The 27,907-nt window shown below is 47.7% G+C and overlaps 1 protein-coding gene across 1 annotated transcript; it reads right to left on the reverse strand.

Moving 5' to 3' along the window:
• Positions 1–66: 66 nt before the first annotated feature.
• Positions 67–27,583, reverse strand: POLR3E (RNA polymerase III subunit E). The gene is made up of 21 exons (XM_080911167.1): positions 27,468–27,583; positions 23,054–23,125; positions 21,757–21,807; positions 18,855–18,932; positions 17,866–17,981; positions 17,053–17,135; positions 14,594–14,701; positions 14,256–14,305; positions 13,374–13,493; positions 12,405–12,490; positions 12,155–12,199; positions 11,982–12,073; positions 11,056–11,176; positions 8,821–8,902; positions 7,475–7,534; positions 7,232–7,389; positions 6,716–6,777; positions 5,698–6,221; positions 3,887–3,964; positions 1,820–1,945; positions 67–1,186 (listed from the first exon to the last, which is right to left on the reverse strand). The coding sequence occupies exons 2-21, from the start codon at positions 23,087–23,089 to the stop codon at positions 1,130–1,132; spliced, it is 2,133 nt and encodes a 710-aa protein (XP_080767293.1). The 5' UTR covers positions 23,090–23,125; positions 27,468–27,583; the 3' UTR covers positions 67–1,129.
• Between the last annotated feature and the right edge of the window lie 324 nt (positions 27,584–27,907).

Genomic DNA, 27,907 nt, shown 5'->3' on the forward strand with positions numbered 1-27,907 from the left:
TATTTATTTTTAAAACTATTTTAATGTAACTACTAAAACCTTAAAGACCAATCATCTCACATTCTCACAGGAGTTTGCCCGGCCCGCTAGCTCCCTTCCCTACTTAAGAAGTTGGTGTTCATTTTCCATCCTTTCCTTCCACTTCCGTGTCTGCAGCTCAGCTAAGGTCACTCACTGGCTGTCCATGTGTATGTGGTGGCCTGAGCAATGTGAGCAGACCAGACCAGTCATCAGGGACCTGTGGGAACTCTACCAGACCAATCTTGCAAGGTCAAGGTGAGCAACAAATGGATCATGACCTAGTGTGATGGCAACATGGCCTCCTTCTCTCTTTAGTGCTGAATGCTTTGAGAACACAGAGGACATTTTCTTTCTGAAACTATTTGAGAACAGCAGCACCATGATGCCAGTTTAGTGTTAGCATTTATTTTAAAAATACACAAAATATAATTTTTTTTACATCAAAGTAATAACCTCGCTTACACACTGTTCCACACTTACCTGGTTCAGTTTGCACCTTTATGCAAACATTAGGAGAAGATGGAGTTAATCTAATGCTTTGCTATGGTTTGTGTAAACAGTTGAGACTGCTGCAGAAAGCAGGCTGCTGTAAAAGGTAAAGTGGCCTCAGAAACCCAACAGCAAAATGTTCAATTTGGTTTAATAAAATTGGCAGAAGTCTTAGCAGAGAGAAACTCTAAGACTAATTATTGGCTTCTAGGCATTTTAAATATTAAAAACCTTAACGTTCTCTTCATCTTGTAAACATAACTTTAACTATGTTGGCATTCATTTAAAAGAGGAAAATATTAAACCATGATTTTCATAATCCTGCCCATTTCAGTGTGCACTCTCTTTATTATGAGAATGAAACCCAATAAGCAAAATACATCAGGAATTTCAAATTGTACTGCAAAGAAGGCCCGCTGGTCTCTGCTGGGGGCGATCTCACTTACGCTGACCCTGCCACTGGCTGAGTGTGAGCCCTCTGTCCTCTGGGCCAGGCAGTGCCACAGGCCACCAGGTGGGCAGATCCTCTTCCTGTGTCTTGAGGCAAGTCGAGGCTACTTGTGGCTCTGCCATCCTTCCCTGGGCTTGGATTTGTTGAGTTAGTGGTTTGCTACTATTGTCAGGATTGTACTGTCCCCTTAAGGTACCACATGCCACCGCAGCTTACACAACAGTCCTAGAAATTAAGAAAACCAAGTAAGGGCAGATTCTAGCAGGAAGGTAGCTATTGCTATCACAACCTCATTTATGATTAGTGACAGAATATGAACAGTAAGTCAGAAACTGCCTAAGTATACTGCTGTGTAACCACTTTGACACTAAAGGGTTTTTGAGCCACTATACCTCAGGGACATTTTAAGATGTATTATATAGTTTTGGCTGTCCTGGAACTCACTCTGTAGATCAGGCTGGCCTCAAACTCTGATCTGCCTGCCTCTGCCTCCTGAGTACGGGGATTAAAGGTGTGCACTGCCACCACCGCCAGGCAGTATTCCTTTTTTAACCTAAAAGGATTGTACTACCAGCTACACAAGTGGGTGAAGCTGCCCAGGACAGGGCTCCAGTGGAAGCCTGTCTCTCACTGAGTGAAGATGGTGTGCACCTCCTCACGCCCTCTCCTGCCAGTGTCCTAATGCTAGTCGTCACCCGCTGATGGCCATCAGACTGTAAGGACTAGGGGTAAGCTATGCACACAGTAGGAATAAAGGTACCAGACATAACTCCTTCCCATACACAAGTGTCCCTAAAACAACAGGCTAGAGGCAAAGCCTAGATGCTCTGGGTGAGGTCTTGTTCACAATGGACATACCTTAAGCACTTTATCCACCTCCTGTTTGCTTAGCTCTTCTCCACATTCTTGAGTCAGCCGAGACTGGATCATGTTCCGGCGTACTCGGTAATTTTTGGAAAATATTTCAAGCAAAACTTGTCGATGCTTTAATTTAAAATAAAAAAAAAGCATTAGTATTATAAAAAATAGTATCCCAAATGTGAACTATATGAACTATACCCAAACAAAAGACCCAAAATGTTGGCCCTAGCCCCACCTTGCCTGTGGCTCGGCACTCCTGGTTAAAGATTAACAAGACTGACCTATTTGTCACTGTTCAAGACTACAGCGAAGGAACTCAGGATGAACAGTTTGGACATACAAGGAGTAAGCAAGCAGAAGCAGCCAGTCTAAACTGGTTAGGAAAAAAGTATCTACATTGGTTTAAAGTCTAGACACAAGCATAACACTGAATCCAGGAAACAGGAAAACACACCAAACTCCTAAAGAGAAATTAAATAGCATGGAGGATAGACAAGACCTTTCCCAAACCAGAAAGGAAGAATGAAAGCCGACTGCCGAGATAGTGATGCACACCTACAGTCCTTGCAGGGGAAGGGGCATCAGCATGAGTTCAAGGCCAGTCAGGGCTACAGTGAAAAATCCTGGTCTCAAAAATGGGAAAAGACAACACCTAGTAGGTTTAATAGCTCTAACTTCCGTAAGGATTCAAAAAGGTAAAGAAATTTATCAACCTACAGGATTCTCTAAGAGCCCAACTGTCTAGTAAAGAATTCAGAATACACAGAAGTCCTACCAATGTAGAGAATAATATAAACTCTGCAGTTTGCAATTATGGGAAGAACATGGCTTAAAGCCTTGTGAGAACAAGAAGAATGTCACTGAATTTCAACTATGAAATGATTAAGATACCCTCTTCCTACAGGGAAAATTATTTGACCTGTACAATTTTAGTTCTATTATTACCAGCAGTACTTGAGGGCAGAAAAAAAAGAACTCTGCCCCATCAGAGGCTAACATAAAGTAAGAGAAGATTCTAGACACAGGAAGAGCCGGACACATGGAGAGGCAGTGACGTCACACCCCGTGTTCAGAATAGCAGACTAGTGCAGAGGAAGTGAGCCCGTGAGTGGGTGATAGCTCAGCAATGAAGGTGCCTGAAGGCCTGAGCTGGATCTCTAGCGCCACATGGTGAAGGAAAGGGAAGCACTGACGGCAGCATGAACAGGTTCTGTGCACTAGCATGAGGCAACTCCATGTAAACAATGGCCGCCTCTGAGGAGCATGAGTGGGGTCAAACAGATCTAGAGTCAGTTTCCCCACGGCTCTTTAGTCCTGTTTGATTTTAAATGAACTTACTACTTTTTCTCCATAGTGATCAAAGAAGCCAAGTAGGAAAACCTGGAGATACCTTTCTTGGCCAGAAACAGGGTCACTTCAGAACTTCTGTTAGAAGTTAGGCCCCACACCCACTCTTGCTCTCAGCCTTCCTGTCCTGAAACAGGCTTCAGCAGGATTCACTTTTTGTCTCAACCTGACTGGCACTTCTGCTAAAAACAAAACACTTTAATCTGTGGAATCCAGGCAAGTTGATAATTTAAAAGCATCTGAACCTCAGCTCCCTCCCTGAGCTGCACTATACAAAACTGGAGACAGGATTGCAGGACAAAATAACCAAACTCCAGGTTTGAATCAGCTAATAAGAAAGCCTTTTGATTCCTGCTGTTAGGAGCCACTGAGAACTTTCCGCTGCATGTGGTTTGCAAGCCTGCTTGCCATTGTTTCCCCATGGAATCTCTACAGAAGCCTCATACATACTCCTGGAAACCAGTCATCTTTTCAAAGGTGATTCCGTTCTAATTCGGCAGACATCCAAGTTTAGGTTCAAACCACTGGCACACACTGCCTATCTTGGAGTAATTGGAAAACCTGACATGTCCAACTGTACTCCAATGCCCAGCTCCTAATGGTCCAACTGTACTCTAATGACCAACTCCTAATGGCCTCAACCTTCCAGGACTCCCACCTTTGAGAAAGAAAGATGGCAAGAAAAAAAAAAAAAAAAAAAAAAAAAAAGCACCTCACCTGGTCACTCATGTCTCCAGACTCCCAGAGGGCAAATACCTTCTGCTCATCAGGGGAAGCAGCAGTCTGTGGGGGAAACTGGCCCAAGCATGAGCTGGTCATTTCTCTGCCTTAGGAACCCCCTGCCCTGCCCACTTCAACCCACCTCGCCTGCAGCCCAGTCCTAGGCAAGAGCGGTCGAGACCTAGTCCCTCCCACTCACTGGCTCCGAGAGAGGACTCTGAAATGGCAGTGCAACAGCAGGTCTTGGGACCTGCTGAGTGTGATGCTGCCTTGAGGCATCTACCTGGACTTCTGTTCTCAAGTCTCCCCCCCCCCAGCATTCTTTAGGATTTCCAGTCAGCTGTTTCCCACAAGGACAGCACAAGAAATTTGGCTAAAACAGGATATTAGTAGACTCCCAAGCCTTTTATGCCACTTGCTTCAGGGGCAACTAGAAGAGGATGACAGTCCTGATACCTGAAAAGGAGGTGAGGGAAGATGCCAGCTCTGTGGCCTATAGCCTCCTCCTGTAGCTGGTACTAGTGCCCACTAACACAAAGACTGGCACAGGAGCAGCACCAAGATGTTGCCCTGCCCATTCCGCAGGATAGCAGTTCAGAGCTGTTCACCATCTACAGGTGCTTAGCTCATAGTACAGCACAAGTTAGACATGAGTCTTTAAGTCTACTCTCCATGGCCTTTTTTCCTGGATATGCTATGAATATGGCCCTTGGGTCAAACTGCTCCACACAGGGCTGGGGTGTTCTCTAGATGCCAGCACTTCTGAGAGGACGGTGCATGGCCAAGCAGCTTCTGAGGTAGGCAGGAAAGAGTACCATTTTCACGGAAGGTCTGTCACCTTCTGTCCATGTAGATTGCCTAAGCAATCTCACTACTACCAGGCCAGTATCCTTTTCTTGCCCAGTATACTGAAAAGTAGGCCTGCAGAATACTGGCCCCACTTAGGGACCCAGGGACCCAATTCCAGCATCTTATAAACATAAACCTCAACAAGGAAATTCCACCAACAGAGGTTGCAGAGCCTCTTGTCTTGTTCCTTACACACAGAGGGAAGGACCTTGGCCTAAGCATCATCCTGGGCTAGGCACAGGTGTTTGTGAGCTTGCTGCTGTACATGGTATACTCCCTACTTATAAGTCAGCATAGCCACCTCCCTACCATCCCTAGCCAACTTGCTTCCTGGGCTGGCTTCCCTCAGAGTGTACTTTGAGGGAAGTACACTTTCTGCCAAAGGCAACAGTCTCTGGCCCCACTGTGAAGCCCACTCCATGGGCAGGAAGGAACTGAAGTTGAGGAGGCTCATCCACCACCCCCATGCCTACTGCAGAGGCTAGAACTTATACAGTCAAAGAGCCTGAAAGCCAGGGAAGCCATGGATTCCCTACGTGAGGAAGTGCTCAGCTGATCTCTGTGAAAGTAGACTTAGAAAGAGCCTCCAGACTAAGGTGCAAGTTCTAGCTGTACCACTTATGTCCTAGGGACTAAGTAAATACCAATCAGGTGAAGGACTTATGTTTAATGAGGCCTTGGTAGTGCCTAAGGACCTTAGATATCTTACTTTCCTGTGGTAGAAAAACCAACACACCCACTACAGATGAGGACAGGGAGCCCTGAGAGCTCACAAGGCCATCTGACAAATACAACATGTACCCTGTCCACATGCAGCCTCACAGCCACTGTTCCTCAGACAGATGGAGCCAAGACACACAGATTTCTCTCCATGCTTCTTGACTCCTAAGGTGAAGACTGCAAGCCTCATCTCCTGAAGGGCTGACTGACCCTGTTCTGCAGACACAAGCTTTACTTACAGGCACCAGTATCTGCTTGCAGCCAGCGGCCAGCACCGTATCCTGTAGCATTCGGTCCGAGACACCGCTGAAGAGTGTGTGGCCCGGGGGCAGGCCTGCTAGGTGCAGGTTGAAGAGGCGCTTGAGTTCGCTCAACGTGAGCACAAACTGTCTCTGAAAGGTGGCTTCCACAAAAGCCTTCAGTTCCCGGGCAACCGGGTTGCTGGCACAGCTCGGAATTGGGTGCCCATTTAGGCTGTCCCCACCCACTGCCCGCCCAGCAGGCAGCCCATTGGCCAACTTGGTGCTGAGGCAACTGCTGGGTGTAGTGTCCATGGGTTCCTCTTCCTCAGCCTCCAGCTCATCCCCATCGGCTTCTTCCTCACTCAGGGGTTCCTCCTTGATCTGCACACTGGGCAGGACTGTGGCTCCACGCATCTGCTCCTTCCGTCGCTGCAGCTCACGCTCCAAGAAGACATGGTTCTGTTGGGCCTTGGTTTTGGCTGTTTGGACCCGTTGCTCCCCAGAGACCAGACCAACAGGCGCTGTGTAAACAGACAATATGGTTCAGAAAGGAACAGGTCCCAGGCAGACAAAGCATAAAGACAGAGAGCAGGGGACACCAGAAGACAGCTCCCAAAACAAGGAACCATATGCTGCCTTCCACCCTTCCTTGCTCAAGAGGAACTTTGCTACCTAATACTAAGGGAAGAAATCAAACTGGGCACAGAATTACAGAGCCCTGCTGTAATTCTAACAGCTCCCAAAACACCACTTGTTGATCCAAGAGGTCTCAGAATCTACTCTGCCCTGAAGAACACAGTGCCCTCCTGGGGTGGGAGTGGGGACCACTGAGGCTGACCTGCTGGACAAGCAATCGGTTAACTTGGCAGTAGGGTAGAGGATAGAAGAAAGGTCAGCACAGAAAGAATGAACTTTGAAAACAACATGGCCCTCTTCTGGGGCCTGATCCCAAAAAGGGCCCCTTCTGGGCCAGGGACCAAACTGGAAGTCTACCCAGCCTTGAAGCCACACACACCTGATTGTCCATCCAGCTTCTTTGGCATGGTTTCTTTTACGAGATTATAGACTTTTTCTAATCTGAAAAAAAGAACAAACCCTTTAAACTCTAACCTATATGTTGTATTACCTCATCACAGGAATAAGCCCCAAAGCCCAAGGCATTGGGTCACCAAAACACTACGCGCACAGGGTTCAGCCAGGACTTCTCCCATACCAGCTCCCTGTGCATGCAAGCCCCTAGCCAGAGTCCAGGGCCAATATAAAGAGAATGACCATCCAGTTTTTCTTGCTAGATTATGCGCCTTTCTCCTTTCTAGTCCCTCAGAACAAAGCAGATAAGCAAGGGGTGTGGCTGCATCAGCCCTGTGGTGAGAAGACTTGGGGTCATTTAGTAGTGATCATCTTTATGGAAAGCAGTGCACACAGCCCCACCCCAAGTGTCCCTCACTGCCCAGACAAAGCCTAAGTGCTCCTAGGAGGCAGGGCCAGGGTCACCTACTACACCCCTTCATGTTATCCCACAAGCCCTTACTTGGCCTGGATGCCCGACCACAGCATGTGCTGCCGCTGGACCACATCTGGATGCTTCTTGATAAACTCCAGGTCGTAAGGCAGTAAGAACTCCCAGCCTTTGTTGATCCTCACTACAGCCATGTGCTCCAGAAAGTCCTTCACATCCTCAGCGCAGAGCTGAGGGGGAGGAGGAGTGTGAGGCATCGCCAGCCCCAAGCTCCCTCCTATAGCGAGCCCTGAGGTCATGAAGAACACCACTTACTTTGGTCACTGCTGCCACCTCCTTTCTTACCACCCATCGGCTCTGTGTGAACTTCCACATCTGAGGAAGAAAGGCATCATGTTCTAGGAGGCAGCAACAGGCCTGTAAGAGGCCTGGGCAAAAGTGCAGGGGAGGCTCAGAGCCTGGGCAGCTGCCCAAAAGCCCCACTTTTCTTTGTATGTGCCTTGGGTAGCCTCTATACCTAAGCCACCTTCAGCCTTTACAGATGTGTTCTCTCCTCCAGGATGGCTGGGCTGCCTCATTCCATCCAAAACAAAGTGTTGAGTGGACGAGGCCTTGCCCATCTGGTCCCTAGGACCTCCTAAGAGCATCATGAGAATTCAGCACCAAGGTACTGACCCATGCATGGTGACATTCCACTTTGGCAGCTCCTGGTAGTTGGGATGGCTTCCCAGAGGCTCAGGCCCCTAAAGCTCTCTCACTGCCTCATCAGCTGTCATGTCCCAGACCTACCTCACAGGAATACTCTTGAGAGGGGAAAATGAATGAGAGCCAAGAGGAAGGATAGATAACTAGTTGTCATCTACAGTAACATATCTATACGTGTGGGCTCCAACCCAAAGTATGTGCCTACTAGAGAAGCAGCCAAAACCAAGTGCACTTGGGCATGAGTGAGTGAGGCCAGGTAGGAGCTGTACTCCTATGCCCCAGGGCAGACAGACTGCTGAGGCCCCTCAACACTGACTTCCCAAAAAGTTAAGAATATCTATCTAGTCAGAAGAGCAAACACAGCTGTCCTCAAACAATCTAAGGGCTGCTTCCCTTCAGGAAAAGCCTGTGCAGGGCTCAAGGACCTGCATGAACAGCCCTAAGCAGCCACAGTTCAGCAAATTCAATGTGTAAATGCCAAGGGTTAGAGGACAATGCAGATTCCAGTCTTGAGCTTAAGAACCTGGACAGGACTTAAATTCTGGATATAAACAGGGCAGGGTGAAAGAAAGGAAGGACAAGTTAACTTAGAAGTCACAAACTCCAGAAAAGTAGCAAGGAGTAAGTGCCAGACTATGGTGAAAGAGAACTATTGGTGCCATCCAAAGTAGGTGGTGCTGGGCAGGGCTATGGACCCAACGCTACCAGACTGTCAATCATTCATGACAACTGAAAACCCAAGTGAAGTCTGCAACCAAGGTAAGCTTTGTCACACACCACTCAACCACATGAACCACACACACAAGTTGAGCCAGCAGGGCCTTTATCAGCCCAGAATGCCCAGAGGAGAAAAGAGCACCAAGTGGAGCTCCACAGTGAGGCCTGCACACCTCCACTGCCTGCTTTCAATCCTCTCCCTCCACCCTCACTCTTGTGGCCAGAGCCTAGATACTTACAACAAAGTCTCTGCCCCTGCAGAGCACCTCAGCAGGCATACCACTGTGAGGGCTGGAAGAATCCTTGGGATACAGGATGTCACTGGCAAACAAGCAGATGTAGCTGGTCAGTCCCTGTCTGTGATCCCACCACCACCACATCCTACTTCAGAAGTCCAGGACTCACAGTCTAAGCCAGTCCAGGTAACATCTTGTCAGAGGCAACAGGCCTGAGTCTGCAGGCCCAGAAGTTGTGGGAAAGAGCAACCCCTTCCCAACTCTCCATTTACCATATACTGGCCTAACCCCAAGGAAGAGTTAGGAGCTCAAAGTCATATAAGCTTGGGACCTCCAGGAGACCAGGGCTCTTGAGAAGACCCTGATCCCACAGGTCAAATGTTTGTGGCTTTAAGAGAAATTAGTGCTGAAGAAAGCTCAAAGAAAGGCCTTTCCTGCCTGCCTAAATGGATCTGTGTTAGCTGTTAGAGGCTGGACCTGACTTCCCTGGAACATAAAAGAATAAAGAATGTGCACAGGGCCCAGAGGACCTCAGGGTAGAGGCCTGGAGGCACACGAACAGACAGTCCCTATTCTGTGACTCCCACACTCCCTCCAGCCACAGCTCCAGGGCCAGCTTTTACCGCTCCTCCACTGGAGGTCTTCTCTCATACCTGCTGGTCCTGAGCAACTCATGCTCCAAGGTTAAACTCCATGGGTATAGACCAGGCAAATTCTTGGCTGCCATATGGAGAAAGAATTCACTGTCAACTAAACCTAGTAAGGCACAAGTTGTGGGCCCCTATGCTTTGAGGACAGAGAGTACACTGAATGGTGGTATACACAGCACAGAACACGTTAAGTAAGACATATAAACCATGGTGAGTTTAGACACAAAGATAGATCTGGCTGGAAAGATTATGACTCACACACAGTAGCCTCAACACCCAAGAGAAGGCTTATAGAAACCTTTGTAATACGTAGGACACCCAAGCTGATGAGATAAGCCACACTTCAACAGCTAGGCCTCCCAAAGACAAAAACAGCACAGCAGGCAGAGGCCAGGCTGAGTTGCAGAGTTCAGACACAGCTCTGCAAGTGCCTTGTGAGATATACACAAGTCCTGGGCCTCTTGGTCAGTGTCTTCAGGTGTGGGTAATACAACAAACAGCCCCTCCTGGCCTCACAGTGTAATACTAATTCACAAACAGTACTCACCCTCACATTTAACAAGCAATGCGCCATGATAAAATTCTTCCATAAAGAAAACTGGATAATCCAACAAGATATATTTACCAATAAGGGGCTCCACCATGTAAGAGGAATATACAATTTACTATCAGGTTGGCAATCAAGTGAAAGGCTTAATGAAATGAAATGCTTTGAATTTTAGAGCTATTCACATTTTATATTGTTCACTTCAAACTACACCGTTCACAGCGTAGGGTTAATGTATTTACTATAACACCATTTCATTATAATTAAAGTATGCATTTATTAGAGTTGATTTAGTATATTCCAGGCATTATACTAGGAACTCAAGGAGATAACAGTACAGACTATCTCTACTTCCTCAGAACTGATGATCTGACAGAAAAACCGGAGGAGAAAGGAGGCTACTAAAAACTAAGCCACAAAGCCATGACCTGAACCCCAATAATAATCCCAGCACCAGGAAAACTCCAGGTTCAGCATAAAGTAGAGAGCAATGGAGAATTTGACATCAACACTGGGCCTTTACACACATATTACCATACATTTATGTAATAGCACACACACAGAAAATACATTAATGCATGAAGAGAGAATTATTACTAACTTAAAAACTGAGGAAAGCTATTACTTGCAGGTCTATATTAAACACTATAGCACTTGGGCAGACTAAAATGATTCCTTCTGGGAATTCAGATGTACACTAGAATAAAAATACAATACAAAAGACCAATATGTGAGTAAGTCTAAGAACACTGCCTGGATAAAGTCCTGTGGGCCAGAAAATATAGACACAACTAAAATACACATGTGGGAGGTGAATAGCTAAAGCATTCTAAGATTCTGAGCTGTCTTGGAAGAGTAAAAAGCAGTTGACATGCAGCTGAGCTGTCACAGATGCATGCCCAAACCGTAGGGAACCAATAGTCAAGAAACTAACTCCAAAATTAATATGAAAACATGGAAATGGAAGAGTCCTGAGAAAGATAAAGTGCAATTAGGCAGAACATCAAAGTCACTCAATTTATAGACTCCCAAGCAGCTTACCTTTTTACCACCCAGTTTCCCTGGACTAACATCGCCACCTTCTGGATGCCACGCAGAACAGCCACAGAGTCCACAGAGGGGCCCAGGAGGCTCATGAGATTAGCGAAAGGCATGACTTTCACTAAGGTAGAAAGACAAAGGACACAACTCACTGAGTAAAGAGAGACCTGACCCTCTCTCCTCCCCACCAAGTGTTTCTAGAGCATTACGATCCCAACACCCATGAGTAACAGCAATGGCACCAGCAGTAATCACAGCGGTGGCAGACTATACCAGGTCTCTTGCCTCTCACAGAAAACATAGTCAGGAACTATGTGGAAAACTAAGGAGTAGAGAAGATTCTGTCACTATTAGGCCCAGAAAGAGTGGAAAACTTTCCTACATTCAGCTGGTTGGAAAAAGAAGAGCCAGGATTTGAACCCAGGTCACTTATAATGCCTCCAGAAGCCAGGGCAAAGCCTGGGAGAGGCCCAGTCTAAAGTCCTCTATAGAAGCCTGGAGAGGCAGAGCCCCTAGCTGTATAAAGGCCTATAGACTTCTCAGAGGAGCCCAGAGCCTCAGCACACAAAAGTTCTGCACCTCCGCCTGAGGGAAAAAGGATAGTCCTTATTGTGTAGAACCAGTAAGGCACTAAGACAGAGTCCTACCTGACATCCCTTGTAAAACTATACTCAGGCCCACCATTGTCCAGGAACCTACACTAGTCTTTTAAAGACAGACCAAAGCTCAAATTGACTTGCCCAGGCTCTTGCAGCAGGGAGCTGCTGGCCAGAAAAGCTCAAAAGCCCATTTCAGAGACCAGTGCCACATGGGTGACTTGACACAGTGGTGCATTACTGATCTGTACAGACAAGGATGGAGCTGCCAAGCTGAGCACACTCTGGGGAGCAGGGGCTTTGGTCCTGCAGGGAGAGAGCAGGGCTCACCGTTCTTCATCAGAACCTTAATCTGATCAGCCAAGGGCAACGTACGAAGCTGGGCCATGGACAGGACATTGCTGGGAGCCACAGGCTTGTCCCTGTTAAAAGCAGGGCTGAGTTAGAGAAGGCCAGTGGGAGTGGGAGACAGTGGAGGGGTGGGACACAAGAGCCTTACTCACTTCTCCTCCTCTGGGCTGGGTGGCATGAGCATCATGAGGTATTCGCTGTGGGGAAAGAGAACAGGGGTGTCAGAGGCTCTGTAGGTTCTGAACAACAGCCTCACAAAACATGAGGATCACCTTTGCCAGGCCACCCTCCCCAAACTTCTCCAGGAGCAGTGTCCCTCCTTTATCCTGCCTATATGGAAAAGGGGCCACAGTCCCAACAGAGATTTTCCCAGAACCTCTAGCCACCACCAACCAGTCCCACCTGGGTGACTTGACGAGCTCCGTGTTCTCTACCCCACTGGATCCCTGACACAGCAGGTACTGGCGCTCATGCTCTGAGCGGCTATCCTGTGAGGAAAAGGCAGGACAGATAACCTCCCACTCCAGCCACTAGCCTGCTTCAAGGCTATCCACAGGCCCACATGCAACATCCTAAGCACAACACCCATAAAGCCTCTGCAATGTGGTCTCAACCATCCACCCACCCTGGCTTTAGGATCCCAGCCCTAGAACTCCATCTATCATGCAGAAACACCAGCAAGAACAACTCAAGCCAGCATTCATCAAGCATCTGCCATGTGTTGGGCTCTGTATCAATGCTCATTATCCCTTAGTAATGGTATAAGAGCTCTTACTATCCCTGTTTCACAAAGAAAGAAAAGGCATTTTCTCAGGTTACCCAGGAAGAAACTGTAGGGTATCTCCAAGTCTGACCCTGAACTAAGGCTCTCCTGATGCTAATCTCCTAAAGGTTTCGGCTGTTCCTTCCCCCAAAGATCAGAGAATTCTAGTCCAGAGACCTGGCAGCCAATGTCCAATTGCTTCCTTTACTGAGTGTAGCATCAGATAATAGGTTGCAAAGCCCTGGAAACCAAATATATTCAGAACTCCGGATAGGTAGGCAGCAACCCAAGTATGTGACAGACAGTAGACTCTCCAGTGGGACCCCAGATAAGTGTCTAGTCTGCAGTCACTATCCATGGTGCATGAAAAACTCTAACCAAATACCACCCCTACTGCACGCATAGCTTAGGGCGCTAAGCCTCTAAATTGGAACAGGCACTCTCTGCTTCCCACTTTATATGATACCTGCTAAGGGAGATATAGACAAGATGCAAACTACTCACAACTTGATGTCTCTATGGCATGGCCTTACACAAGGTGAGCTAAAAGGTGAGACAAGTGGCTCTTGAGCATCAGGGCTGCTCCCCCAGATCTTGCACTGACTTACCCTCATGCCATAGTAGTGCAGGTGGACCCAGGGTTCCTCTGCATGCTTCTTCTGCAAGAATTCATAGGACTGCACTCGGCGCTGGCGAGCCTGCTCTGACTCTGGCCTGGAGAACCGTACCTGTGAAGAAGGGAAAGGTCACACTCCCAGGTCTGTGAACCTCCTCCCACTTTGCTTTTGGAATTTAATCTGTGGGCTGCCAATGCAAACTGGGAGCGGTATGTTCTTGCTTCTGTCTGCCCTGGCCAAGGCTTTCCAGCTGAGACACAGGTATGCAGAAACATATCTTTCCAGTGAAGGTATTTACCCACGAGGGTACAGGAGGTGTTAAGGGTTATCCACCAAGCTGCTGAGAACAGGACAAACTTCTGAAGCCTAAGCTCTCTGCTACATAACTTGAGGAGAAGACACACTCTATATAGACATTTCTGTGCCAGCCATGACATTACTGCACGGCATTGTCTTTCAATGCTATTGTAAACGACATATACAGAAATAGGAGGGACCTCATACATCCTGAGAGGAAGGCTATGATTCTAAATCTTCCAAAATCAAATTATTGGCATGGTAACCATTCTTCTGTAACAACCAAAATGCAGAATCACACAGGTAATTAACATGAGATGTTGCGACCCTGTGTGACTTCACTGTGGATCCTGGGCTGCAGCTTCATGTTTCCAGGCAACTCCAGCCACACCCCAGGATCCCAGCTATTATACAGAGCTAGACTATCCCAGTGACAACAGGAGTCAGGCTGGGCAGGGATAGGTTACTCTGCATCTGTTACTGCCATGGATAAGGAAGTCCTTTCTGCTCAGACCCTGCAGCTCCTACTGTCTTTTCCATCCATGTTGCTCCCTCCTGCCCAGGGCCAGAGCTTACCGTGATCTGCTTAACGTCTTCTTCTGCCTCGTCCTGAGAAGAGTCCCCTGCTGCAAAGCAAGCTGTCAGTATAGCCTCTACTAAGACTGCTCATTCTGCCCCTACATAACCCTCCCTCAGGAAGACCAAGCAAGGGGGCCCTGGTCTCAACTGGGGCAGTTTAATCCTTAGGTGACATCTGGCTATCTATGGGGACATTTTTGGTTGTCCCAGATGTAGTTAGAGGCTACTGGCATTTAGTAAGTAGGGGCCTGACATGTCAGTAAGAATTCCACCATCTGATCTTTTTCACGCGCTCATGTCAGCCCATCCAGACCACAGGCTGTCAGCAGACTCACCCTCATTGGCTGCCTCCCTTTCTCGGTGCTTGGCATCTGCCTTGTCAAGGTAGGAGAAGCTGGGCCGAAGCTGTAGGATGCCATGTAAAGGTGTCAGGTGGAGCTCCCCTGGTAAAGGAAGAAGGATTTGAACATGCCTCTACAACCAAAGCTGACATACTAGTTTGCTCAAAGGAATCACCACGTCCCCCAGAAGACCTACACTCACTATTAAACCACCAATCCAATTCTGATTCCAATTTAGCCTCTTCGGGAGCACCAGGCTAGGAGCTATTTCCAACTAGGCACAGTAAACATACCTCAGAGCAGGAGCATGACTCTGCTCAAGGACTCTTCCTTAAGACTTCCCTCTCTAATACTCCATGCCCAAGCCATGTCTCTAATCTTCATGCCTACTGCTCCCTTTATTCACAATGCACAACTCACCCACTCTTCCCTCTGGGTCTCTGCCACACTGCTGTTGCCAGACCCTACCAGAGTCCCTTAGAGGACAGCATGGCCTCTAACTATCATGTCTCTGGCTGCAAGAATTATAGTTTCCAGGGCTGGAGAGACGGTTATTGCTCTTGAAAAAGACCCATGTCTGATTGCCAGCACTGACATGGCAGTTCACAAGCACTCCTAACTCCAATTCCAAGGGATCCAAAGCCCCTTTTCTGGCCTCCTCAGGCACCAGGCATGCACACAATACACATATATACATGTAGACCAAATAGTCATATATATAAATCTAAAAACGGAAAAGCAGGTGGTGGTGGTGCACAATTTTAATCCCAGCACTTGGGAGGCAGAAGCAGGTGGATCTCTTTGAGTGTGAGGCCAATCTAGTCTACAGAGTGAATTCCAGGACAACAAGGACCACAAAGAGAAATCCATCTTGGAAAAAAAAAATGGTGTGTGGGGGTTGGGTAGTGGTGCAGCATTGAGCTGTGGTTCAGAACAAGACATAGTAGTTATGGGACAGCAGGACTCCTGAGACACTCCCTACATGGCCTTAGAAGTCCTAGAACTTAACCAGATTGGCCTCATACTCAGAGATCCACCTGCCTCTGCCTCCTGAGTGCTGGGATTATAGGTGAGCATTTGGGATACAAATTTTCAGTGTTTCCTCTATTCTCAGAGCCATATCATTCATTGCTTTGCAAAGTCCAAGTGCTAAATGGAGTAAGTACCTTGAGCATCCAACAGATGTACTGAGTTGACACACTAGACACCCCCATCTGAAGCACACAGCTTGATACACATTAATATAGTCTCAAAACTATGGCAACTATGCCACTCTCAATTTTGGCACATCTTCAGCACCCCCAAAAAAAAAACCCTGTCACTCCCCATAATCACCCTTCCTCTGCCCTTGGGGGTGTGGTAGGATGGTTAGTTCTGCTAACCTACAACACCTGGAAAGAGAGTCTCAGTGAGAGTGGCTAGACTGATCGCCTGGGAGCACGTCTGTGGGGCTTTATCATGATTAATGAGACAGCACACACACTGTGGTGGGACCACTGTAATGGGCACGGAGTCCTGGACAAGCGTGAGAAACCAAGCTGAGCACTAACATGCATACATCCATTCATTGCTCTCATCTTGATAGTGGATGTCAAGTAATTACTTCCCACTGGTCTGTACACTGCAACTGTGAACCTTTTCTTCCATCAATTGCTTTTGTCAAGGTGTTTTATCACAGGAATAGGAAAGTTAAACATGTAGTATGCTATTGTTTTGTTGTTCTTGTTTGTTTTGAGACAAGATCTCTCTACATATCCCCAACTGGCCTGGAATTTACTATGTAGACCAGGATGGTCTAGAACCCAGAGATCCACCTACATCTGCCTTCCAAGCACTGAGACTAAAGGTGTGCTGAGATTAAAACTGTGTGCCACCTTGCTTGACTACATGCAGTGTTTTGAGCATGGTTTCTTATCATCCATGTGGACATACATCAATCAGGGATTCATTCTTTCATATGACCAGATAAGGTTGTTATCCTTATAGATGTCCTGTAGATATGGCACATTTTGTTTATGCAGGCATCACGTGATGGGTTTTGGGTTGCTTACATTCTTTGGCTCTCATGAATAGGTCCTATGAACATCTGTGTTCATGGTTTTATAGAGATATATTTCTATTTGTCCTCAGTACATGCTGCGCATGTATAAATAAGATTGCTTGGTTCTAAGTAGCAGGTACTTAAAGGACAAAATTCTACCACCTGTCTCCAATACTATGCTATGTTGCATGTGTGTTCCCAGGAACAAACTGGGAACTCCAACTCTACCAAGTTGGAAGTACCCAGCAAAATCCTCATCACAGCGCTTTGACTCCATAGTTTCTCATCTACACTGCCCTGATGCTGCATGGTTTAGTGTTCTGTAGCAGCCAACAGCATACATAAGACTAGATGAGGTCCCCAGGCCCAGCCCTCCCAGTGTTCTCCCCAGGGTACAGCCAACCCTAGGTACCTTGCCTGTAGAGTGCAGCCGCATAACGAGCTGTGTTGCTGGTGGTCTGGGAGGAACAGAAGGTCTGCTTGTCCATCAGCTTCCTGACAGCAAAAGGAGAACTAGTGTCAAGGGCTAGGATGCTCCAGAAAAGCTGGCCAAACCTATTCCATTCCAACAGAAATCCACCTGTCTCTGCCTCCCGAGTGCTGGAATTATTAAGTGAGCGCTTGTGATACAACACTTGAATGTTTCCTGTATACTCAGAGCCATGTCATTCCAATGTATACTAGCAAAGGATAAGGGATGAAAAAAAAAAAAAAAAAAAAAAAAAAAAAAAAAAAAACCCTAGAGCTTTGAGCTGAAGATGGCTCAGTGGTGAAGAATACTGTCTGCTCTTCTAGAGGTCCTGAGTTCAATTCCCAGCAACCACTTGGCAGCTCACAACCATCTGTAATGAAATCTGGCACCCTCTGCTGAAGACAGCGACAGTGTACTCATAAACATTATTAAAATATTGAGAGAGAGAGAGAGAGAGAGAGAGAGAGAGAGAGAGAGAGAGAGAGAGAGAGAACCTAGAGCTTTGAGGAATCAAAAGATGAATGATGGACAGGGCTCTAGAAGCCAGTTTCCCTTGCAGTCCAGAAACACCTGCTGGGATAAGCCAACTTAGGAGGGAAGGCCAACAACACTCTTGATTAAAGGCAGACAGCTGACATGATTGGGATCCCAGGGAAAGGGGGAAAGGGCAGAAAGGGCCCGATGTCTCTGAGGCCACTGGAGACTCCTCCTCTAACCTTTACTTTCAGTGGACCCCTGTGGGTAGGAACTCACGAGGAATATGTGCTAGTCTCATCAGCACAGGCACCATCCACGTTCAATGCAATCTGCTCTCCTTTGCTGCGGCAGTAGTTGGGATTCAGAGTGTCGATGGCCATCTCAAGCTCTACCTGAAGGTACAAAGTGCCATCCAACTTGCAAAGTGCCATGGCATACATAGCACCCCAGGACACAACCAGGTCCCTACCCAGAAGCAAGAGCGACTAGTGTCCTTCCTAATGGGCCATACAAAAAGTTACCAATGAAATTTCTAACAAAAATGTCAGTGTTGAACTGGAGAGATGACTCAGCAGTTAGGACACTGACTTCTCTTCCAGAGGCCCTGAGTTCAAATCCCAGCACCCACATGGTGGCTCACGACCATCTGTAATGCAATCTGATGCCCTCTTCTGGTATCTCTGAAGAGAGCAACAATATACTCACATACAGAAAAAAATAAACAAATAAATCTTTTTTTTTTTTTAAGTCACAGTGTCTTTTAGGGATACACATTCTTGTTTGTCCCATACTATGCCACACCCCAAAAATCAGAAAGAAAATTTAAAACTTAAGATATCATCTCTAATATCAGCAATCCTAGACCAGCCACCCCACCTGCCCTCCAAGACTAGAAACTGAGAGTCACAACTCCTACAGATGAGAAAATTTTAAATTTATCTCAGTTTCTCCTGTACCCTCAACCCATCCTGTATGGATACTAGATCTTTGTCTATTCAGTCTGCTTCAGACACCCACACCTGATAATCCAGGCTTCCCCCAGCCTACCTTCCTACCCCTGACCTGAGCCCGATTCTGCTGGGGACTGCCTTTCCTTTCTGGAAATGTTTTCCTTCCTCTGCTTTCAAGACCTGCACACAGCTGTTCCTCTAATTCATCCACTGCTCCTTCTCTGGACTTCCAGTCTCCAAAGTATCTGTCTTCTTGCTTCCCTCAGCCCCCATTTACCCTCAGTACCCCACTTCCATCTTGGAGGATAGCCCCACCTTCTGCTGTTTGGGCTTGATCTTGGCTGAGAGATGTGGAATGTCATCGTAGGTCATCGAAGCAGGACGCACAGGATACTAGAGAGAAAAAAGCCCCAATCAGTCCACCCAGCACAAAACAAGCTGGAGCAGGGCATTGATGGTTCCAATGAAGAACTAACAAAGAGCCAACGCTAATCACACTATTCCCACACCTACACCATCCAACAGAGACCAGAGTAGAGTCCCCAGGATCCCAATCTGCTCTACCAACAGGTACCCCTATAGCTTACATCTACAAGCTAATTCATAATAGGTCTTCTGAACCTCCTGTTGCTGTCTGTCTGTCAAGGGGCATGGCTGAGCCCCCGGGTACCCTGAAGCTCAAAAGCAGGGCTGTGGGAACTGAGAGTAGTAGGGGCCCAAGGACATACTGCCACTCTGAAGGCTACCAGGGTGAGACATGAGACAAGAGGAGGCCAAGAAAGAAAACAGGGCTGGCCTAAGATTGCTACAGGCTGATATGGACACTGGATATAGGAATTTGGAACCCAATTCTCTCTCTTTATCAATCTTATCTGTACTTTGCACATGCATCCTCTAGAGAGGGGTCAGGAAGGTGGGTTCCTCCCAAGTATGGCTACTCTTATGTAAACAGCTTGCCTTCAGGCCTCCTCTGAAAGCCTAGTCTGAACATAAAGTACCTTTCCATAGAGGCCTCACAGAAATATTTTCTTTCTCCTCTCCCATGAAAACTGCTGATGAATGAACCCCATCCTTAGTCCAAGCCATCGGTCACTGGTGCCTAATATTCAAAAGCCTCTGCAGTGCACTTGAGGGTTTACAGCAATCTGGGCTGAAGCTCAGATGTTGGGATGACTTCAGGTCAGCTACATTTACCATAGAATTCAGTAAATTCTTCCAAAAAACTCTTCAGTAACAACACCAGGGCTACTCCTTCAGCTGAAGCAGGGATAAGCTTTGGTGAGGGGCACAGCCTGGGGCACAAGTACTCTAGGCAGAGCTAGCACTAGGTGAGATATGCCTCCCACAATAGCTCACAAAGCCACAGCTCTAATTTCACTCAACTCTGGGCTAAGAAGGCTAGTAGTGAGCTAAAGGTCTGTGCTACAGTACTGACTCTGCCACTTACTCCATGTGAGTGTGAACAAAGCATATGGAGTGGGCTCTAGCAGAGTCCAGCACAGTGGACATACATGGAGCCACTGTCACAGAGGCTCTGCACTCAAAGGTGCAGGTAACCTTGGGAAAGGACAGCCTCTCCCCTGCACAGGTGCTGTGGCTGCCCCTGCCACTTGCCCCAGGCCCTCTCTGGAGAGTTCAGGATCCTCCATCTCATTCCCTCATGTGCAACACAGCTCAAAGTGCTGCTGATGGGCTGGAGAGATAGATGGCTCAGTGGTTAAGAGCACTGACTGCTCTTCTAGAGGTCCTGAGTTCAATTCCCAGCAACCACATGATGGCTCACAACCATCTGTAATGAGATCTGATACCCTCTTCTAGTGTGTCCAAAGACAGCTACAGTGTACTTATATATAATAAATAAACAACAACAACAACAAAGTGCTGCCAACCACCTTCTATGTAGGATGTAAAACGGTACCCGCAATCCATAAGGTCCTCCAGTTACATGTGGTATGACCCAGCTATTCTATTCCTAGATGTTCATTCAAGAAGTGAAAACACAGGCTCATATGAAAACACATGCACAGTTGTCCAGAGAGCATTATTCAAGACAGTAGCCAAAGTGTAGACAACCCAAATGCCCACCAACTGATGGAGAACAACTGTACAACATCCAAAATGGATATTCTTATATCTGTATGTGTACCTGGAGGCCAGAGGACAACCTTAGGTATTCCTCATGAGCCATCTCCTTGGTTTTTTGAAACAGGGTCTCTCATTGGTCTGGAGCTCACTAAGTTAGGCTTGCTGGCCAGTAAGCCCCAGGTATCCACATGTCTCTGCCACCCCAGTACGGGGACTACAACCACACACTACTACACCAGCTTTTGAGGTGGGTTCTGGGGACAAAATTCAGGTCTTTGTTTACTTGCACGGCATGCTCTTTACCAACTGAGCCATCTTCCCAGCCCCATAAAGATACTCCTTAGCTTTGAAAATAAAACACTGACCCACGCTCTATAGAAAAGAGCTGGTACTAAAGCCTGCATTTCTACATGAAGTCCCAAACAGGCAAATTCATACAAACACAAATAAAGTAAGAATGGAACTAGTGCTGAGGATTGACTAAATACATGGGATTTCTTTCAGAGGGGCAAAAATGTACTACAACAGTGTGGGACTGGCTGCACAGCCCCCAGATAGATTAAATCTCCAGCATAGTTCACTTACTTAAACGTGGGACAGTATGGTGAACGAGCTGTATTCCAGTAAAGCTGATGTAAAAGCATAGTCACCATCATTAGTGTTGCTATGGGATTGAGGTAACTTAGGAAAGCAGTGCCGAAACAGGAGGTGCTCAACAGATGCCACCCACAGCAGAAGAGAAGGGCCATGAAGGGCTAACAACTTGGCACACACAGCCACAAGGATACTCTGGAAGCATCCTTGAGTTCTACCCAGCGGCTGTGGTCCCTGTCAGCACTAATTCTTCCCCAGGCAGTGGCCTAAGCATTTCTATGTGGATGCATTTGACCCTCACAGGATCTCTATGAGAAGTGAGGCATACAGATGAGGTACCTGCTTGGGGTTAGAAGTTGAGTCTTGATGGAGCTGGAACTGGCTGGGCAGGTTTAGCACCCCAGCTGCTCAATCTGCATCCCACGTGTGGTCCTGCTTGCCCATCAGAGCGAGTGAGCTCTGCCATGCCTCCTGCCCAGCTCCCCCACTCCCTCAACATTGGCTTTCCCCATTTACCTGCATGAAGTCCTATCCTTACCTGAAAGAGATACAGCTTCTCTGCCAGACTTTTGGCCAAGTACACATCGATCTGGGAACAAGGGAAGAAAACATTTAAACCAGGCCAAGACACTTGGATAGGATCAATGGCTCACAGAGGCAGTTTAGGGAAGTGGAAAAAGCTTGACTTACACTAACAACAGAGATAACCAGGTCAGGCCTCCAACCGAGAGACATCCAGGATTCCCTCTCAACAGCTACCAAAGAACCAAGGCAAGAGCTTGCCTGGCCTCTACCCAAGGTGTAGAAAGAGCACACATGCCTGGGCTCCAAACCTAAGATGCCTTCTAAAGCCAGGGCACGTGCTTTCTGGGAGATGGGGTGGGGCTCTACCTACTTGTGTTTCTTTGTGCTTTCTCCCACCTTGATGCTCTAGTACCTGGATGCCACCCTGTTTTAAGAAGGTCTACAAGGCCCTGTGAGACCTGTCTCCTTTTTTCTTCTTCACCTCATACTCCTGATTCCAGGCTCTGTACACAAACTGTATTCACTCCTGCCCATGGCCTTTGCACACATGTATTCCTCTACCTGGAATGTCCTTTATACCCGTGTGAAAAGAAGCTGGTCAGAGCTGCCTGGCTGCAGAAGGAGCTATCTCTGTGGTTACTTGGGTTTCTTTAGTGTAGTGATAGCTTAAGTGCATTTAAACAATTCAAATCTAAAAACTTAGTAAGTTGTATCCAATAAGAGGAACCACTGCCTACCTAGGAATGGCCTCCTGATCCTGACTCCTACCCTTCAGACTCAGTATGGGTTCCAGATACACCTAAGGAGGCCAGGGTAAAGACAGGATCTGGTCTGGAAGGATTCTAAAGGGTAAGAATGACAACAAACAACTTTGTTTTCCTGTGAGGAGTCTGGACCTGCCTGCCCAAAGTTTGTGTTCTGAGGCTTCTTATGTGTCTCATCCATAGGCCTAGAGACAAGGACACAGCCTGGTTGCTATTGTCACTGTCCCTGGTACACAGTGAGTGAGTAAAGAACTGCTAAGTGACACAATCTGAGAAGCCCAGGCGTGGGAGCTAACAATCTCTTTCAGTCATTAGCTTCTGTTCAACGTCCAGCTCTGCAGCTGGCTTTGCGGGACAGACAGCAAGTAAGCTGAAGTCTAGGCACATCAGATGAAGTCTCAAAGGTCATGACCCTAAAGGAATAAGAGTGGTAAGAACAAGGTCCAGGGTCCCTAGATCACCAACAAGCCCCAGACTGGCCTATGGACATACAGAAGGGACTTGGTCCTATGGCCTGTGGTCCAAAGAGTTGACAGCGGCAGTTACCTCCTGTATGACTGGGTCATCTTCTTCATTGGCCATACTAGGGAGAGCCCGTCACACAGTCCTCAACTCAATCTGCAAAGACAGCAAGAGACCTGGGCAATCAGCAAGCTGTTCAATCAGCCTTTCTGAAGTGTCTTTCTTCACAGGTGCTGTGCAGGGAAGGGAAGCCCAAGACCAAAACATGATCTCCTTTCTGTGTCTATGATGAAGGCAACAATGAGGAAGGAATAAGCCCACAAAGGGTGCAAGCAGGGAGACCCAAGCCAATACATGTCAACTGTACCTCTAGGGAAAAAAATTAATGACCAGTTTTACAGGTTTCTTGCCCACTCAAAAAGAACTCCCAGCTGGGCCTTAGGAGCTAGCAGTCCATAGCTAGAGTTGAAGCCCTGGAGTCTTGAAGGTCCTGTGCCAATATGAAAGCCAGCTGACACATGGCCCACAGCCTTCCCAGGTCTCGTTAGACAGCTTGGCTGTCAGGTTCTGACCCCATTGAGTCAATTTTCTGTACTCTGTGGTCAAAATGACCCTCTTTGAATATTTTCTCTTGGGCTTATGAGGCAATAAGGCTTTGAGTGGTATGATGGTATCCATCTTACCAAAAAAAAAAAAAAAGACTGAATTCAGGGACAGGTTAAAGGAACTCACTCAACATCACACCACATCAACACTGCAAATCCAGGCCTTGGACTTGGGTGACAGCTATAAACGGGGAAGTTCAGTGAAGAGTGGGACCCTCCAGTAAAGGAGGAACATGTGGGTGGGCTTAAAGGATAGAAAGAAAAGAAACCTGACAATAGAGAAAGGGGAGTTTGAGCACAGAGATGGAAAGGGGTGTCTTCAGGCTTCCAGCTCTCCTGCACCCTAGGGCAGAGGTGCTACTGGCTAAGAAAAGAACTGAACATCCAAAGACTTCAGCTGTTCCCACCCCTCTGCTCCTGGGTAGGACCACCCCAATTGTATCTACCTCGTTTCCAAATGATTTAGGACTTAAAGGGTTACTAGTTGTACCAGTGAATGATTATGATCGCAGCATTTGGGAGGTAAAAACAAGAGAATCATTAGTTCAAGGTCAGCCTGGTCTACAGGCTAGGCCACACAGTTAAACTGTTTCAAAAACAAACAGATTTAAACAAACAAGCAAGCAAGCAAGCAAAAAAAAAAAAAAAAAAAAAAAAACCCACAAAGACTTAAAAGTACGTAAGCAATTATTTTAACACAGGGTTCAATACCAGCTAAGGCCCTATGTAAACTCAGTAGCTGCAGACACAGTTCACACTTAAACTGCTCAGGCAGAAACACCTGCACCATCCTTGGTATCTCCCTTCCTCTCACTTCACGCCAGCTCATCTGGTCAGGTCTGCCTGCAAAGAAGGTCAGAAGCTGGCCACGTGGGCCACACCTCAATCTTTCGGGGCTCCTTCCTGTCCCGAAATCACTGTTCAACCCTCAGTAGCAGCACTCTGAGTGATGCCTCCCAGAGTCTTCCATGTTCTTCAGACAGAATCTTGACCCTTCCAGTGAACCTCAGCAGACCACACCCCTTTGCCTTAAGCCCCACCCACCACCACCTCTGATCTCCCTGTCTCTTCCCAATCCATCTGAGAGCCATACTAACTGTTCTACCTTAACTCCAGGTTCCTTCCTGTGCCATTTTCAGGTTTTTGTTCTGATGTTATCTCATTTCTAAAGTGGATCTGTCCCTATTTCTCAAAACTGAAAACTGTCCCAACTGCTTTCTCTGGTCTCCTTAGCACATTATTGTGACGGGATAATTTCTGCTGTGCCTGTCTTTCCTACCATTAAGCTGTAAGTTACAAACTAAGATAGTCCACTTTTGCCTTGCTGTATCCCTGGTCCCTAGAACTCAGCAGATAGAGCCCAGCTCTACCTAGCACCTGAAAATGTGAACTGAAAGGCTGCTGTGAGCTCCAGGGGGATTCTGAGCAAAGGGAGGTCTGGAGCAGGGAAAGAGATAGGCTGGTGGGAAATGGGCCATCACAGCAGATGAGGACATAGCAGGCAGGTCTCAACCATCTGAGCACAGTCCTACTTGCTTGTCACTGTGCATGTGCACTGGCTACCAAGTGTCACAGATACGTATCAAGCAGGTACCCGCTCTGCAGGCAGCTGCACTTGGTGGCTAGTTAAGACAGGATTTCAGGGGGAATCAAGGGAACACAACATATGCAAAAAGAGGTTATGAGTTATGAGAGTCTCGAGTTCCAATTATTCTTTCAGGGCTAAAATTCTGCCCAGCCCTGCCATCAGGCAGAATGAGGTGTCCTCTCAGCTGGAAGACAGAGGCTCCTCCCTCTGAACACTGCACCTGAACTGGCTACCTGCAAAGTTCATCACCTCCCTTTAGCCTCCCAGGCAACAGTATCCAATTCGATGGCTTTTAAAGGTTTAGCCTACGACCAACAATAATATTTTCCCATCAGTGATGCAGAAAGGCCATAGCTGAAGCAGTGCTTTGTGTAGCATGGCTGTTACATGCCACACGGTGATGCTTTCCATCCTTGCCCTTGCAAAATAAAAATGCTGGTGGCAAGACCCCTCAACCCAATTTTACAACACTCACTAATAAATCTTGACCTGCAATCTTTATAGCCAACGATCCAAGCTTCCAGAGCAAGCTGTGGTGATCTATGTCTATAAATACTAGCAGTGGGGAGGAGGAGAACAAGTTTGAGGCCATCCTGGGCTATTACATAGCAAAGCCTCATCTGGGGTAAAAATTACAGACACAAAAAAACAAAAGGCTTCCTCAGCTCCACTCCTCTACCCCCATCCTCAGAGCCTGCCATCTTTGTGACTGACAACAGCAACACATTACAGCATTGCTATCTTACTCCCAAGCCTTCAGCTGTCCCATGAAACAAACCTTTCCATGGGCCCTAAGCTCTTACATGATCAATTAGTGAGTATCTAACAAGCCAAGCCCCAGGCATTCTTGAGGACCTCTGCACAACAATCCTAGGTCATTTTCAGGATGTTCACTTTCCTTATATGTAACCACTGCCACTTCCTCCAGGATTAGACACATTCCCTGACAACCCGACTGGAACAGCCGCTTCCAACCCCTTCCATTACAAGCATAATTCCTTATTTCCTGAATGGTCCTAACCTGGAACTTCCTGATCTGCTTGCTGGTCAGGTGTTAGCTGTCCTCTGCACTAGACTTTAAACTCCATGAAAGCTTCTCTATGCTTCAGATTTGGACCATTAAGTAGAGATAATAATTATACTTCGTCGTTGTTATGGGATCATTACTTTTAAAATTAAAAAAAAAAAATCACAGTTCTTTCTCCCAAATGTTAATGATGCCAGGCACCAATATAGTACCAAATAATATTTAATCTTCTCATTAGCTGTGCAAATCAAAATTTATAGTGCCCAACTTCGAATTGATTTGCCCAAGGTCACAGTCCCAGGAAAACAGGTAATCAAGAAATCCACATCTGATGTCAAAGAGCCTTGATTTTATTCTTAACCAATATTCTGCACATATCTCTGGTAAAAGGCAGTATGGTATAGTGGTTAAGAGGTTGGACTCCCATGTGAAACCTTACAGGTTCAAATCCCACCTCTACAATGTAGCAGCTGATTAATGACATGAATTGCATAACCCTGGGTCCTTTCCTATTTTCATACTAAAACCACACACCGGCTTCAAAGAGATAAGTAGAATCTATAAGAAGGGCTGTTGCTACGTGGCAACATGTTTTCTTCCAATGTAAGACCGAACAAGACAGCCACAAATGAAAGCAGCAACACGGGAATCAGATTACCCCTATTTTACAGATAAAGGTAAGATCTTTCCGCTCCCAAACCCAGGAACTCTAAAAGCAGAATTCCAGGATAACCTGGAATGTGCACCACTATCGCCCGTTCCTGGAGGGTTCCCGGGTCCGCGCAGCAGTCTCCACTCTGCTTAAACACAGATCAATGAATGAGGCGTCCCGGGCCCACTAGGGCCAGGCAGAGTTGACTCGGTTCAGCTAGGGTAACGACCCCCGCCCATGCAGGCGGCCCAGGCGTCCAATGACTTTCCCCATGTCGCCGGTGCTCAGGCGCCCTTCCCACTCCTCCGAAAGCAGCCACGCCACCGGGCACCAGTGTCCTCGCAGGTGCGGTTCGGGAGCCAGGCCCCGGCGGGGCAGCACGGCGGAGGCCTGAGTCAGCGCGGGCCCCATCGCCGTCACCTCCCCACCGTCAGCAGTGCGGAACGACCCAGGCCCGGGGCGGTCTGAAAAGCTGGGGCGGCCGCCCTGCGCCCTGCCCTGGGAGGCCGCGGACCCCGACACGCAGCGGCGCGGGCCTCTCCGGCCTAGTCAGCAGGGCGGCCCGGAGTCCCGAGCGAGTGCGACGGCTGCGGCCCGAATCCCAAGAACGCCGAGTAGGGACTCACCTCTCCGCCGGGGCCGCGCAAGGGCGGCGGAACGGCCCAGGGACCCGCGGGCTGCAGAGACGGCGGCGGCCGGGTTTCCTATCAGGCAGCGGCCATGTTGCTGCTGGAGAAACTCCGGCGGACACGTGGGGGGGAGCGGGGCCGGCCCTCGCGCTTCCTCTTACCCACAATGCCCCGCCCCGGCGCGCGCGGGACCGCCCCCTTAGTCGAGCTACTCGTGGTGCAGAGAGCGTACGTGGACGCCAGGGGTCGCCGCTGCGGCGGCAGAAGCAACTCAGAACTACAAAAAGAAAAAGAACCATCTTGGCAGCGGTGGGATTCGAACCCACGCCCCCGAAGAGACTGGAGCCTTAATCCAGCGCCTTAGACCGCTCGGCCACGCTACCCAGCTGTTAGGGTTGCTTTCTTAGAAGCTACTTACTGGATTGACATGTATATTT

The sequence above is a fragment of the Micromys minutus genome, assembly GCF_963924665.1.
Source record: "Micromys minutus genome assembly, chromosome: 2".
NCBI lineage: Eukaryota > Metazoa > Chordata > Mammalia > Rodentia > Muridae > Micromys > Micromys minutus.